Source organism: Cryptotermes secundus, unplaced genomic scaffold (assembly GCF_002891405.2).
Source record: "Cryptotermes secundus unplaced genomic scaffold, Csec_1.0 scaffold318, whole genome shotgun sequence".
Lineage (NCBI taxonomy): Eukaryota > Metazoa > Arthropoda > Insecta > Blattodea > Kalotermitidae > Cryptotermes > Cryptotermes secundus.
Genome location: NW_019730108.1, coordinates 2,337,188 through 2,354,340, shown reverse-complemented (window position 1 = coordinate 2,354,340; position 17,153 = coordinate 2,337,188). Strand labels below are relative to the sequence as shown.

General features: G+C 44.5%; 1 protein-coding gene across 3 annotated transcripts in view; it reads right to left on the bottom strand.

The window, feature by feature from the left end:
• The window catches only part of LOC111866120 (ras-GEF domain-containing family member 1B), a 576,878-nt gene that overhangs the window by 77,628 nt on the left and 482,097 nt on the right, over nt 1-17,153 (bottom strand). For all 3 annotated transcript variants that reach the window (XM_023854750.2, XM_023854748.2, XM_023854749.1), the window contains one exon: nt 15,445-15,564. In XM_023854750.2, coding sequence (XP_023710518.1) covers nt 15,445-15,564 — 120 coding nt within the window. The remainder of the gene's footprint in view (nt 1-15,444; nt 15,565-17,153) is intronic.

The window sequence follows — 17,153 nt, the reverse complement described above, 5'->3', positions numbered from 1 at the left end:
CCCCATTCGTGCTACATGCCCTGCCCATTTCATCCTCCTTGACTTGATCATTCTAATTATACTACTATATCTGGTTCACTGTGTAATTTATGAAGTTCACGGTTATACCTTGATTTTCCCTAACTGGGCCATTAATTCTTCTTAATATTGTCATGTGTATGAGGGTGACTATCGTCGGGGTTTTGGATTTCAGATTGGAAGAAAGGAAGAACAGAAAACGAAAACATGAAATACGAAAATTTGACCAAGAAGCCTCTATATGCATTACACCAAACATTCCAATAGGTAAAGAAGTGAACTCTAGCTTCGATAGATCGAGGAGCCTATCGCATTTATTCAGATCTCTCGAAAGAAACTGGCATTCTGATAAAACAGATGGTCTAAGTGCGTTTGGTATTCGCATACTGCCCACTGGGTTGTCATAGCGACTGCCTCTTGTCCCGCGCTCGTTTCTTTGCGACTGGGCGTCGACTACTTACAAAAACACGAAATTATACCAAATAGCCTGGAAACGGAAGGCATACACCACAGGGCTACAACTCTGTGAGTCGGATGTGACCCTCGGCATTAAAATAACAAATATTATTAATTAAATAAAACTATAAAAATCCGTTTGTTTATTCATTTCAACGAAGGGAATATTAATTTGTAATGCTTACGTAATTCTAATAAAGATAACTCGATCTACATTTTTATAATCAGAATTATTAAAATGACTCCGTGCAAATGACACCTTCATGAAAGCGCTTGGTAACGAAATTTACCAGAACGTGAAATGACGTCAATGGTGACCCGCGAACATGCAGTAATCATGGGGTTTGAATCCAGCTTGGGACACTGGTAAAATCACTCGACTTCATCTGATATCTGGCTATTGTAAAGGCCTTTCGAATGGCAGATTCTCCAAGCATGGCTTCATAATACGAGTAAATATCCTAAATTATCCAGCATGTCAGAATTAAGTCAGAGACGAAACAAACAGACATAATTCGTGGACGGTAGAGTTTTCATGCTGGCTTCTTGAAAGTCAACCGACGTTTCGGAGGAACTTATCACCACCATCTTCAGGGTCGAAAAATAAGCCAAGAAAGAAATCAGGGTGAAAGGAGTTGACCAACGGCCATACCATGTTGAAAACATCGGTTCTCGCCCAAGGGACTCCCGTAATCGCAGCTCGTTATATAACCTCGGCACGGACTATATAGAAAATAGCTAAAAGCACTTCTTCTATTGTTGCGTCACGTGGCTATAGCTTGCACGGCGTTGAGAACAATCCCTCCGCTGCTGTTTACGGTCACTCACCTCCAACTGGTGCCGAGGTCAAGAAACTATGGATCTATACATCCACTCCCCCATACGTCTTCATGGCGTAGTGTTTAATTAATTAATTAAGTATAGGGACAATATTTTACGCTATGACGAATGGTAGAACAACTCCACGTATTCTTAATCAAAGCAATAAGTGTATGCAGATCAATCTTCACAGCACAGAGGCTTAGAGCGCCCATATACGAGGCGAGCGGGAAACCGCCGCATTGGACCGCGCGCTGTGCAGAAAATTGTAGCACATCTGACGAAAGAGGGTAAAATTATTCCTGTGCTTAATTACGCACAATGCCTTGAAGATATATGGAGGAGTGAAATCAGTTAAGTGCTAGACAAAGGTGAGTGGTGAGCTTCACGCCCTGGGAAAGAACCCCGTACATTCACTGGAGAAGTGGGGTGGGTTCCTAGAGCCCTTACGGGCACCGTGGCATAGGGACACTTCCCAGCTTCTGGCGGCTACCACAGTGTCTCTGTGTTCAGCTCGTGACGTAGTCACTACAGTTCCCGAGATATCCCAGCTCATGAATATGATAATAGTAATTTCATATCTATAACAGCTTCATGTTCTGCTCGAAACATTTTCCGCTGCGTCAAACATTCAGAGAGTCACGGTCTAGACGCGAACAGAAACACACGCAGGTCTTCACGTGTCCGTCATTTTTGGCAAATGTTAACCAACTCAGACTGGATAATCAAATTTTAATAAAATGACTTAGTTATTTGTGACATGTGGTAGCGTACTTGGCTGAGGCACTATGCTACAAGACGGAAGATGGCGGCTTCGATTCCCGATGTGTTCACTGGATTTTTTCAATTCACTTCATTCTTCCGGCCGCACTATGGCCCTGGAGTCGACTCAGTCTCTAACAGAAATGAGTACCAGAAATATTCTTGGGAGTAAAGGGCGGCCGGCCGCGGCTGACAACCTTACTGCCATCTGTGGGCCGACTGTCTAGAATATGTGGGAGTCTCGACGTCTCAGAAACCTATGAGCCTCCATGGCCTGTTACAGGGATAGCTTTACTTTTTAACTTTTACTTACGTCTTCACTCCAAGGCCCTCTAAAGGCGCGTCCACATTACTCGTGATCGTGATCGTGCTCGTCGAGACTCGTCTGGCTTTTACTTGTGCTCGTAAACCTTCGTCCACACTACTTCAGTTGCTTGCCAAGCTTCGGCGAGTGAGGATCCGTATATTTACTCATAGTGTGCACAGGCTGTAGTTGTATTTTAATTTATTATAAATTTGCTTGTCTCGTGACTTGTCATATCGTCCACATTACTCGCGAGCATAGCGAGTCACACGAGCACGAGTAATGTGGACGCGCCTTAAGAATGTTGGTCTCCTCTACAAGATACTCCCATTCCTCTCCTCTTCTTACATTTTGCCTTCACCTAGTCACGTTCAGCTCACACAAGCAACTCTTTCTGCAGCTTTTAGACATTTAATAAAACTAGCCCAATTCCAAATTTCGTGAAAATCTGTTCACATGTTCTCCTGTTACACGCGAATAGATAACTGCGAGGCTGACAGGCGCATCTTTCCAACAAACAGAAGTTTCAGGTTCGACGGCAGCCCATTTTCGTCTCCCAAAATTTCACTTTAAGTCATATTTCAATTTTAAAACTGGATTAACGGTTATGGACTGTGACAATAGCGTGCACAGACCAACAGAAACAGTAGACACCATAACCTGAGCCCTACAGGACGATGATGAGGCCAAGAAACTTGCTGCAGTTTGCAGAACAAATTGGACAATGCAGAAGAAAACATTGCGAACGCCGTTGATCAACAGCGCTAATTAAATTCAATGTTTGTTTTCTCTATGTCTAGAAGCATGAGTACCCAGACTTAATAACACAGACCAAACACAGGTAATGCATAGAAGGGGGGGGGAATATGAAATTCCCAGTAGCACAGGTTTCAGCACGAGCCCACAAACCGTGGCCGCTGCTTCGCGTGTGTTCGGAAACTTTTAATGGCTTCTGCAAACCAAGCAATGCATAGGCTCGGTTCGTGGTTCACACAGGGCTCATGATTATAAGAGTGTTATATTCTGACATGTGATGCCATGTAGTTTAAATGATGCTAGCCGACGTTTCAGAGACACCTACTGCCTCCATTTTCAGAGCTGAAGATACTGGTCACGTGTTAATGACTACACAAGGGGTTTGAATTGGTAACTAGATTATTTTAACACCTAAAACACCTAGCTATAAGCAATTACAGCTCTATCGCTAGGCTCCACACTTTACGATTGGCTGTAGCAGGCGTTAATGCTTCTCAATCTTCATTAGCCGTTGCTAGATTACGGCCCAGTTTCCGTCCTCGCTGGCTGGCGACTCTCTCACAGCTAACCCAGCCCGGCAAGTAATTCGGTCGGTCAAACTACTGCTGGCCTTCGCCAGCATAGTCATTCCCGGCTTCAGTTTCCTCGAGATCCATAACCTGAATTTTCGTCTCTCCTAGAAATGAGCGCGTTTCGAAATTGGGCCTCCTCTTCGACGAAAAACGGATCCGACTTTCTGTGCAGGCGCTACACGGCGTCACATCCTAAACGACAACTCCTTCAGTAACCATCACAGTCACTTCAAATCATTTCCAATTAGGCGTACTACTGCTATTCACGCAGAACACTACACCTAGATACAAAATTAAAACTTATAGGCTATGTGAACGAGCTGGGATAGCTCAGTTGGTACTCGCTAAGGGATGGACAGCAGAGGGGTCGGAGTTTGAGTCCTAGCAGGGGCTCTTCTGCTTCAATATATGACCTGTTTACTGATTCTCCTTCGTATAGGCAACAAACTGAACGTGGAACGAGGTCCACTCAGCCTCTAACACCCAGCTGCAAGTACAGTCAATACGGAAACACGTGTAGCTTACTAGCGACCCACATTTACAACTCCATCGAAATGTCAGGCTTCTTCTGTGCTTGGTAATTTATTTTATATCAGATTCCAGACTTGCAGCACCTGAGGATGGCTCGCTAGGGTCGAAACATGTAGAGCTATATATATTAATAAACAATTGTTGCATTGACGGTGGAATTTATATGTTCAATATGTATCAGTTTGTGGAATGAAAATTGCAAGGGGAAACCAAAGTTCTCGGAGAAAACGTGCCCCAGTGTGACTCTGATCACCACAAATCCCACATGACCTGCTGTGGGATCGAACCCAGGCCTCCGCGACAGGAACACGGTGACTAAAAGCCTAAGCTTCAGCACTAGCCTATGGAAACATAACTAAATCCACGGAGCCCTACCTGACAATCTGCCAGTTGCGCAGCTACTCAAGACTTTACCAAGAGCCCTCCTCCAGTCCCTATCCTTAGCAAGACCAATTCACTATACCAACCTCATTCTAACAAAGATCAATTTCATATTATCGTCCCATCTACGTCTAGGTCTTCTTAGTGGTATCTTACCTTCTGGCTTTCACACCAATATCCTATAAGCACTCCTCCTCTCGCCCATGCGCGCTACATGCCCTGCCCATCTCATCCTCCTTGACCTGAACATTCTAATTACACTTGGAGAAGAGTACAAGTTACAAAGCTCCTCATTATGCAGTTTTCTCCAACCTCCTGTCACTTCATCTCTCTTCGGTCCAGATATTCTCAAACACCCTCGGTCTGTGTTCCTCCTTTAATGTCAGAGGGAAATACAACAACAGCTTGAACCTGAAGCAGAAGTGAATTCCTTCGATGGCTGTACCTTGNCAGAGGGGGGGGGGGGGGGGGGGGGGGGGAAGAGGTTACTCGCAAACAAAAGGAGGACGGTGCAGTGATTGTGTCGGCTTGCAGCATAAAATTGATATAAATGCCTCTGGGGGTTCCGTCCACCCACCCCTACTTGCTGTGCTGTATAAAGAAGATACTGCAGAGGCCAATTATTTTTTATTGCTGACAGTAAAGGGGATGGTGACGTCATGCATGATGGATTGCCCGGGTTATCCCGGTCACGCACTAAGCAATGAATATATTAATGGTTTAATTACGTTACATCCGCGAGTGGTGTAACAAATTGCTCATCAGGTTAAATGGAACGCCAGGACATCAAGCGAATTGTGGTCACGCGACAGAGATGAAACCTTCGTGAGAAATCTCTCCCTGCAATAAAAACGCAACGACGCCGTGCGAGTTAGTGGTAACACAGTCCACAGAGAGAGTACAGCACAGTATGGTTACAGATAGTACTAATTCTGCCGGCAGACGGATGTGTCAACAATAGTCTCTCTGTCGATTTCTGTCGTCGTTCTCAGGAAAATTAATTATTCAGAAGACATTTTTGAAACATTATTTTTTTTTAAATATCTGGTGTAGCCATGCGGGACGAAGATTCTAGTGTAATATTAACAGTACTAACAATAATCTCTGGGAAGAACTCCTTATGCTTTCTTTTCTTCCTGTGCGCTGAGAAGAGCAAGAACTTTAAACTAACAACCAGGCCTACAGAGTTTACTGCATCAGTTCAGTAAACTACACGGCGTCACATACATTCTTCTATCCTGATGATAGAGGCAGAAGTTTGCTAAAAACGTTGGATAATACCTACTGGTCTATACGGCATCACATTCACTCTCAGACCCTCAATGGAGGAACAGCCTACTCCAATCTTCTGTCCTGAAGGAGGCAACGAAACTTTGGTATATACAGTAAAACCTGGTTATAGCAACATCGGTTTCTGCGACACCTTGTCTATTGCGTCAAATATTTAATGGTACGAACTAATTCCTCATAACGCAACTGTTTTTATACCTTGCTTAGTACGACATGCACAAATGCATCAACCTCGTATGTAACGTCATTTTCATTCCTGAATTTCTCTGATATCCTAGGAAAGTTCGATGTGTCTGCCCACCCTCACTTTCTCTACTTGCTGATGTGACTGTCCTGGAAGAATACGACCGCGGGATGCAAGAGGAGCGTGGGATTTATGCGAAAACAAGGTTGTGGGGTGGGACTGCGTGAATAGTGCAAGAGGACGCGGCAGGTTGTTAACGTAATTTAGAAAGTGTGTATTGGGCAAGTAACAGGAAACAGATGAAGATAACTGATTACTGTACTCGTATCTAGGTACAGTAAGGCACAACAATTGATGTAATCTACTGTAATTTGGTGAGTAGGCCTACCTTTAATATACAGTATTAGTGCGGTGTGTATTGTCAGTGAAAAGCGCTGTAATATGTCTTTGATATTACACATTTGGGCAATTCCACGTTAATGTTACGTTAGTCTGTACTTAACTACGTATTTCACTAAAAAATGCAACATTTTAACTCGGGTTTTGGTAGATTTTTACGTGACTAACATAAGGCTACTGTGGAAGTGCCCATTTCGGTTACAACGACATTCGTTTATAACGACACTATTTTTAGGTCCCTTTGATGACGTTATAACCAAGTTCTACTGTATTTGATTATATGACGTCACATCCACTATTATAAAAAGAAAATTGAGGCTGCAGGTTCTTCCGAAACGTCAGTATCTACCAAACTACAGGACGTTATAATAGTTTTCCACACTGAAAATGGAGGCACGGTGTTTCTCCGAAACTTTGGTATCTACCAAGCTACACCATGTTATAATCACTTCTCCACACTGAAAATGGAGGTGAGGAGTTCCTCCGAAACGTTGGTATCTACAAAAGTACAGGACGTCATAATCACCTTTCCACCCTGAAAATGGAAGGAAAATGTTCCTCCGAAATGTTAATATGTACAAAAGTAGACGATGTCACAATCACTCTTCGATCCTGAAAATGGAAGCAAGGTGTTCCTCCGAAACGTTAATATCTACAAAAGTAGAGGATGCCACAATCGCTTTTCGACCCTGAAAATGGAGGCAAGGCGTACCTCCGAAACGTTGGTATCTAACAAAGCACAGAACGTCATAATCACATTTCCACCCTGAAAATGGAGGCAAGATTTTCCTCCGAAACGTTAATATCTACAGAAGTAGAGAATATCACAATCATTCTTCGACCCTGAAAATGGAGGCAAGGTGTTCCTCCGAAACGTTAATATCTACAAAAGTAGAGAATGTCACAATCACTCTTCGACCCTGAAAAAGGAGGCAATAGATTCCTCCGAAACGCTGATACCTATGTACCAAACAGAACGGCCTCACAATCCCATAATACCGTAAGCTTAGTGGGAACCCCAAACGTTGCGTAGGGATTACACCCTGCCACTGTGACAGCTTACTTTACTGCGTAAGGGGCATATGCCTGCAGACTTACAGTCAGTAATTAAGAAACATCTTCATCCTAAGCGCTGCGTAGTAACGAGTAATTCCATGCACCTGTCACGCTCCAAGTTTATGCTCTTTATTTAAAACGTTGTTTATTACTCTGAATGTTCATATCACACTTCACCTTAACAAGGGACACTTTCTGTATCATTGCCTCGCGGTGCGCAGTATAAACGGTCAGGAAAAGAGTGGCATATAGTCGCTACATTCGTGCTCGGAAATTCAGAACAAATACTTGGGAATGCAGTAAGTAATATAACGCAGCGAGAGCTACGTGTAACAGTTTGGGACGTCCACATGGAGGGAAGTGTGCTTTGAGGCAGGGAAAGAATGCTCACGCCATGGGCAAATCATTCCTAATGCCCAAGAAGTTGGGTAAATCTGGAAAATCTGGAAAGGTATTCTGGATGACTCTTCTAGAAACAGGAGTAGGTCAGACATTGACTGGACGATCCACGCTGCACTGGCCTTTAAAATATAAGAATTTCTGATACTGGCGTGTGATTAATTCGATATATCAGATCTCGTTTAAATCAAAGTAAAGTGAGTATAAGTTCATGATTGACAGGATCCATTCAAGCAGTTTCACATGCCTGGTGTAACAGCGCGACATATTATTTTTCGTAAGATACGTATATTATATATTTTGGAGTACAGACCCGTTGCTAGGCAACGGCCACGAAATGAGACAATAGCCATTGGTAGGAAGCAGCCAGCGTGCCAACGGACTGACTGGAAAGCGGTGTTTTCTGGGCGGTCAGCGCCGAGGGCTTATATGCGGGACAGAGTTTAGACACTGACAACAGGCTGCTGTTTGTGACTCTCGTCAGAGAGAGCGCCCCACATCAACAAACCTGGAACTGTGTGACAGTAACAAAGATCTGGTCGCAAGCCCCAGATGGGTGCTTAATTCCAAGACAGACTGGCCGACAGACCGTCGGTCGTATCATAATTTTGACTTTGAGCTTAGTGGGTTGTGGGATATTCGCCAGACGGTAAGGACGTAAGCAGAGGACATTGTCAGCATCCGTTACCAGGAAACGACTGGTGAAGACATAGCAGACTGTATGTGTGCTGTGGTTGCAGTGATCTCTAAGAGTGTGTAAACCACTGCATCTCTTGTTGTAACTTGTGGTTAGGGCCGCATCAAAGCTCAAGCTGTTAGTCGCTGGCTTCCCACCGCGGTGGCCCGGGTTCGATCCCGGATCTGGTCAAGTGGGATTTGTGGTGGACAAAGTGGCGCTGGGGCAGGTTTTCTCCGAGTACTTCGGTTTCCCCTGACAATCTTCATTCCACCAATTTCTCCACAATCACCCTCACCTATCATCTGGGGCTCGTACAATAGGCCAGAAGTGGCCGCAGTACAAGGGACTTAGTCCCGCCCCACTAGCAATAAAAAATACTGATAGTTACGAGTCATGTGTATAAGTGGGCAATACATCGCGTCAGCAATCCAAACCCCCGTCCATAGTCACACTCATTCATGTGACAATACATTATAGACAAATGTTCGTCATGTTATTGACCACACGGTCGTCCAGGAGACTGTGAGAATAGCCATTTGAAAATCCTACAATCAAACCGCCCCCCCCCCACACACACACACACCTGCACAGTACAGTTAGTTGTACGGCAAAGTCAGGAGTTCAGGTGTTTCTTTTCACAACTGACAAATGACTTAAATGGTAACTACACGACGGTTGCTTGGCAACACAGTCAAGAGTTTGGACAGCTGTAGGAATCGCTTTCGCTGTTCACTCGTTTCAAGCGCTGAAATCACACGCCGCAAATTTAACTTCAAAATAAACATGCTGACTTGAGTCACCTTTCCTGACTCACTGTATCATTATCAATCTACAGCAATTCACCTGGTTCACTCTCCACCCCAGCCCTCAGTCTTCTCTCCTGCGTTTATTTTTCTTTCTTAGAGAGGTAATAATGTCATATTGTTGTTTGAGACTTCATAATATCTTGCTGAAAGACGGTACATGTCAGGAGCCCTGAATACAAAATTATGCCTTCAACACACAGCGCCAAATTCACCTTCCTTCTTGCAGCTTTGCAGGGGAAAACGGTGGGTAAATTTAACAAATAAAAGCTAACTCACTAGAAAGGGAAGTAAAAAGTAGAACCTTTATCTATCTTGAGAAACGAGGAGGAAAATATGAGCGTACAGGGCAAAGCGACGTTCAGAAATATGGGTGAAGGAGAGTATAACAGGGAGCAGGTATACAATTCCACACGCACGTAAGGCTATACATGTTAAGTTTCTTTTTGCCCTATACAAAGGAAATAGGGGTGCATCAAAAGCCTGGAGAAAGGGGATGAGTACAGTATAACCCCATTATATACTCGAGAAGCAAGAGGTAAAGGGGTTAAAATACAACTCCATAACACGGAATAGAGTTCACATGGTCTAGATACTTCACATTAAGCAACAAGAATAGGCTAAAGAGCTCTTAAGGTTTAGCGGCTCGTTATAACAAAAGGAAATAAAGTGGATTTTGCGCCTTACAAGATAATTCAGACGTTCTGTATGCCTTCCGTGGGACTGCAGGTACCAACAGATGAGAATGAAATGTCCCCGTTCCGTTTTGCTTATAAATTAAAACTACTTTTATTATTATTTTTACTGCTAGCGGGGTGGGACTTCTGGCCTATTGTACCAGCCCCAGATGATAGGTGAGGGTGATTGTGGAGCAATTGGTGGAATGAAGATTGGCAGAGGAAACCGAAGTACTCGGACAAAACCTGCTCCAGCGCCACTTTGTCCACCACAAATCCCACTTGACCAGACACGGGACCGAACCCGGGCCGCCGCGGTGGGAAGCCAGCGACTAACCGCTTGAGCTATGACGCGGCCTAACAATCCTTTACTTAACGGTATGAGCCTGTATAAAAAACAAGACGTTATGGGAAGAACAGCATACCTTCCTTCGATATCTGTATCGCATAGAAAATAACACCTCCAATAATTCTTCGTTGCCGCGGAAACGTATTTGAGTTGTTACCTAGCAACAATAGGATACACAGACACGCGTCCAGCAGAACTTCCACTGTTGCCTGCATTCGTTGCCGCAAGAATTTATTTACCGAACCGTTGCCTAGCAATGTAGACATACAGACTGATGGGACTTATGAGCCTACTTGCCGCCTCCGTGGTCTAGTGGTCAGAGTTCCTGGCTACGGATCCAGAGATCCCGGGTACCATTCCCGGCGCTACCAGATTTTCTGAGTAGTGGGTCTACAAAGGGCTCCATTCAACCTCGTGAAGATAACTGAGGAGCTATTTGAGTGTAAAAGTAACGGCTACGGTCTAGAAGCCCGAGATGAACGGCCGTGAGGATTCGTTGAGCCCACCACACGATACCCTCTATCCGCAAAAATTGGCACTAACTTCGCCGACAAAAACGGAGGTCGCTCGGTCAGTATAGTTCGCTTGAGGACTAAAAACCGTCTGTACTTCAGCCTACTTCCCTTAATTTGAAAAAAATTAAAGTAGGCTTATGCTACATTCATGCTGTCTGTGTATCCCATTAACTTTTGAATCGCAAAACCAATGTTTAAGGAACTCGGTATGTATATCGTGGCAACTGAGCCCATCTTAACGGCGTACTTCATGAATCCCCCTCATTGGTCTGTGCATCGGTCCTATCGTTGCTAGGCAACGGCTCGGTTAAGAGTATCCGCCCTTTCGGTTCTAGGCAATGGCTCAGTAGACACGATCCTGCGGCAACGAATACGTACAACATCAGAAGAGTTGTTGGACGCTTGTGTCTGTGGTTCTGTCTGTGTGTTCCGTTATCGTTGCTAGGTAACAACCCGGTAAATACGTTCCCGCAGCAAAGAAGAATAGTTGGACGCGTCTTTTTACTATGTAGTTCTTGACGTATCAAAGAAAGTAGGGGATCAGTTCTTCCCAGAACTTCTTTTTTCTTAATTGGTTTTATGTTTCTTGTCTCGTTTCACCAAACTAGGAATACAAATTCAGGATTACTGGCTTCCTGGGCCTGCCAACCGTCAAATATTCTGCAAAACAATGCGACGTTTCGCCAAATGGATATTTCCATCGCAATTAACAGAAGAATTTGAATTGTGGAGATATCGATAAAGATCGAAAACAAGGGCATAAAGGAAATTTAAAATAAGCTCTTCACACTAACCCCAAAATCACTGCTGACACTAGTAATGCCGTTTACTGCCCGTGCTCCTAGCAACCAAGAACTATTCGACCGTGTACATGTTAATGACATGTGGCGTCACTGCTGGAACCTCAACATTCTTAAATAGTGGAAGCACTAGCTTACGGGTTGTAACGCCGTGTAGGTGGGAGACAGACCGACGTTTCGGAGAAACATCACTACTCAAGAAATCATCCTGCCACATATTTCCGATCATTTCTTGCTTGACTTAATCTTCAACTCTGAACATGTAAGCGACATATTCTTACGAAACGCCTTACCGCGTCCACACTACAGGACAATGCAACCTAGAAGGCCCCGTCTCTTCGTAATCACTGTTGAGTTAGTGGAATATGACGCCCATGGTAGTGACGCGTGCGCAGTGGGTAAACTGGCCATCTGGTAGAACGGTCTTGCCAACAACCATCCCTTACGCAAGATTAGAATTACAGCCCCGGCGTATAAGCGTCCAAAAGGGTGTTTGGCTTAAAAAGCGCAGCCACCCGGGAAGGTCCGTTAATACAGGTTTGAACTTACAGTAAGCATTGCATATCCTCACCGCACGTAATCCCTTGTCTTCGTTAACCTCGCGAATGCGACACTTGCTGTGGATATCAAGGCGCAAGATGGCGGACTATAAATTCGCTGGGTTATAATACCCAGAGCCAAGCTGCATAACTTTCCCCTTAACATGCAGACATAAATAGCAGAGTGGGGCTTACTCTTCTCCGTGTTTGCTGCTTTTTACCTTCCACGCAATGAATCTGACGTGCGTAACGCTGACGCGCTGAAAACGGGTTACAAAATAATGAGTTATGTAGAGATAATGAATAGGTCACAAGCCGAAAGAGGAAGCGACATTAAATTATGTTCAAATTATATGCAGTTGTTACATTATAAAGCAATCTGTCACGAAGTCTGCAGTGTTAAAAAACTGTTATATAAATATTCATTAACAGTCATTTATTCATGAGAAGAGACAAGGCCGAATTTCCTTAAATACACATTCAGCGTTCCATGATGAGATTATCTGGTAAAGGAAGGAGTTACGTTCTTTTCTCCTGCACTGTTAAAAAAACGAATAAGTTTATAACAGAAGCCCGTGCTGTACATGAGCGACATATATCGCTGATAACACGGAAAGTGTTAAAGAAATGTCATTCGCTCAGACAGGATAACGATGGAAAAAGTCATTCCCATGTTTTATTCGCTCTAAACGAAAGAATATTTCAGTATACAACAAACTAACTGCAAGTGATCAAGTCTTGTAACAGAAGGCTGAAGGTTCAGCACCGCTACTGAACACAATTCTCACATATTATTATTATCATTATTTATTTAAACTGCAAATTGGTTTTACCCGGTGGTACCACAATAACAAATAACACACCACGCTCAAACAAAATACAGAACACAAATCTACACAAACAATAAAGGACATACTACACACAATGAATATGTTACATTAATTCTTGCGTTATTGAAACGATGCTGTTTCAGCTGAAGATGATATTGTCACGTGGTCAATGTGGCTAGAGACGAGGTTTGGATTGGTAACGGGATTTATTGGACAATAACACAGTCACACTGAGTTACACACTCCAAAGATTACTGTAACTACAGCACACATAAAGTCTTCTCGATCTTCGCTATCCGTTGCATAGTAGCGGCTTCTAACCGCGGATGTTTCCCTTCCACTGGGTAGGATACCTTCCAAAGGGTTTCTGCATCAAAATTCCGTAAGCACCATTAGTTACCCATCAAATCTACGGGCCTATATAGAGTCTTCTGTTAACCACATTTCCTTAACTACCCCAATAATACAAGGGTAATATACATTCAGGGTCGAAATATAAGCCAAGCCAAGCTCTGCTTCCCAACTGCTTTCACGCTGCTTTCTTGCCTGTCTTATTTTTCGACCCTGTAGATGAAGGAAACATATTCCACCGAAACGTCAGTTGACTTTCAACGAACTACATGGAGTTATAACCTTGAAGACAGAATTCTTCACAATCTCCCTATACGCACACACAAAATATAGATCTCCTATGCTGAATGTGGAGTTACATGTTCCTCCGAAACGTCGGCAAACAATATAGGACTATACGGCGTCATCTAAGAAGAGGGCATTCTTCATACCGCAATGAGAACCTCAAAGGTCATAAGGTTTAGTGAGGTCTGAGGTTGTGTTAGGGTCAGGCAGTACTCAAGCTGCATCTATTGCCAACACATGTGTGCGCCTCGAAGGGACGTGAGGGCCACAGGTTGTACACAGTGTCCGACAGAGAGGGGACGGCCTTTACTGCGTGGGAACAGTCAGAGGAAGAGGCATGACACACAAGGTTAAAGAACACAAAAGGGCCGATACATTCATTACAAGTTCACGAGCTTTTAAAACTGAGAAGTCTCTAACCACGAACCAACCGTCCGCCATCACTGCGCGGCCACAACAGCCCCCCTCCTCCCATGCCCATACATTATACAAGGCAACCACAGCGCAATGACCAGCGATCTGTTCCACACAACGTGCCGAGACCAAAGGCTCGTTAGTTTTTTTGTGGAACGGTTAGCATCAAATGTTTCCCTTCTTTTCTTATACTCATCCACTTTATTCCCTTTTCTTCCTTACTCTCCTTTATCTTCTCATGTCTCTCAATTTCCTCCTCACTCCAACTGCCTCCATAATTTCTATGCTATGCTTTTGACGTTCTTTATTCTCCTTCTATCGCATCTTCTTCCATTCTTCATATTCGTTAATTTTTCCCCCCATTTCCGATCTGATCTATTTTCTTATTCTGTTTTTCCATTATCTTCAGCATCCTCAACCAGACAGTTACGAGTTCAGAGTCCGTAACGGCTAACGTTCCTGAAAATCTCCCGCGTATATGGAAAACGCGTAAAATGAGAAATGCACTAAACAATGAGCACGGAGAAGCAGAAGAAACGACGTGACAGTCAAAATGGTGGAAAGTCACGAGATATTGGCCGCGCAACTCACTGGACATGCGCAGTAGCTTCCAGCGTGGCCGTGGGTAGGACACCAATGCTCTTCCTCACAAGGATAAGAAACCGGGCCAACAGCTTCTTGGAATGATGCAAACGCGTCCTACTTCACTAAATTACTTCGGCATTCTCTTGCAGACAGTGACAAAATTAGAAAATGTAATCATTAACCATTCCGGTACGCACGCCAGTTGTGCAAGGACCTCCCCCCCCCCAACATAAATTTTGATCAAAATATGTACAACGGTTCTCGCCCCATGAGATCACACAATGTAAGCCTATGGTTCAACTGTTTCACGTCAGGTAAAAGGTAAAGTTGTCCCTGTGCTTATCTAAGCACTACGCCATGAAGACGTATGGGGGAGTGGAGGTATAGATCCACATTGTCTTGACCTCGACACTAGCTTCGCCCTTGAGCCAGTCTGGACGACGTGGAGAAAATTCTTCACCCTGCCAGAACTCGAACTCCGACTCTTCGGTCGTCCAGCCCATAGCAAGTCGCTATACAGACTATGCTATCACGGTCCCTCAACTGTTTCAGACAAACAAAGAAAGGGCCCATCGAGATAAAGATACATCAACTCGAACCAAAGGGCACAAGCGGAAACAGTTTATGTAAGCATGCGCTGATTAAACCTTTGAGAACGTCCAATCTCGTGTAAGAATCGAGGGAACTTACATGATCCGGGCGAGGTCCGGACTCCAGGACCGATTCCACACTGGAGCTGTGTTCCCCAGGGGCGCCGCCATTCAGCAGAGCGCTGAAACTTTTCCCAGACTGCGGAGTCTGAGGCATGCTCTGAAACACAAACACGGTCCCACTTCAGCACAGTAACGGCAATGGTATTGATCCAACAGATACAAATTTGAAACTAGATTGAAAGCTCTGATTAACACATATTTATCGGCCCTCGTCAGCACAATCATTCTCCGGTCCGAGTCCCACGGGACTCATGATCACATTTTTACTGTCTCAGATTCGAGTCGTCCCCATATTTATATCGCTCTTGTGACAGGGTGGCCGGCAGCGCGTTCCCTTTTCATCGCCCTCTGGACTCTCAGGGCTACGGGGGAGGTGTTAGAGCCCGCCTCCACACGGGATTTTAAAGACACTAATTCCTTCCTTGGGGAAAAAAAACCGCCGTTTACTGTGAGAACCATATGGAACACACAGATACACTCTGTGGGCAGAATGCAGAGTTTTGGTGTGTTAAAGCGGGTGGTACGTATAGTAACCACAGGACTTTAAGTCACTCGCCCTGAATAGATTCACTTCAAAATATTAATATTCTTTACATGAAATGGAAGGCAACGGGAAATTCACTTTACTTTCAGACAGTCTGCTGTTATAGCAAGAACAGATGATGCGAAGGACTTATTCTGAAGTTGTGTCTGAGGAACTGTTTGAATGAGACGCCACACAATGAAAAGCTTCTGAGGTTACCACAAACAATTGCTTTCATTCCTCTGCATTCGAGACAGTTGTCCAAAATTCCCACCAGCTCCGAAGCACGGACCGCTGCATTTTACTGACTGTTTCTGTTTGGGGCTATAATCGGATTGGGTTTTATTTGTGAGAAGTTCTGTTTCCACCTGAGCCCTCCCCGGGTTACTGTAACGAACCTACTCTCATAAAGACCATTTACGGTGTATGAAAATGAGCTCAAGCATTTCGCGAACTGCATACAAATAGCATACGTGTGCTGTCGCTACACAGCGCACTCTACGGACGTGTAACATCCACTGAAAATGTAGTGCAACAGTCGAGATCGGAAGCATAAGAGCCGGTTAACAGTAGAAGCCTGATTCTAAGAGCCGGTTAACAGTCAAGGTCGGATACTAAGAGCCGGTTGACAGTCGCGGCCGGACACTAAGAACTGGTTAACAGTCTCGATTGGATACAAAGGGCCGGTTAACAGTCGAGGTCGGGTACTAAGAGCCGATTGATAGTCGAGGTCGGATACTAAGAGCTGGGTAACAATTGAGGTCGGATACTATTATTTTTAATGCTACTGAGGTGAGACTAAGTCCCTTGTACTGTGGCCACTTCTGGCCTATTGTACCAGCCCCAGATGATAGGTGAGGGTGATTGTGGAGCAATTGGTGGAATGAAGATTGGCAGGGGAAACAGAAGTACTCGGAGAAAACCTGCGCCAGCGCCACTTTGTCCACCACAAATCCCACTTAACCAGACCCGGGATCGAACCCGGGCCGCCGCGGTGGGAATCCAGCGACTAACCGCTTGAGCTATGGCGCGGAGGTCGGATACTAAGAGCCGGTTAACAGCCGAAGTCGGATACTGCTCTCCGGCTACTAACAGTGAACACAGGCTCAGTTGCAGCTACAGAAGACAACCAAACAGAAGGAATTTATTGTTCCTAGTTTCCC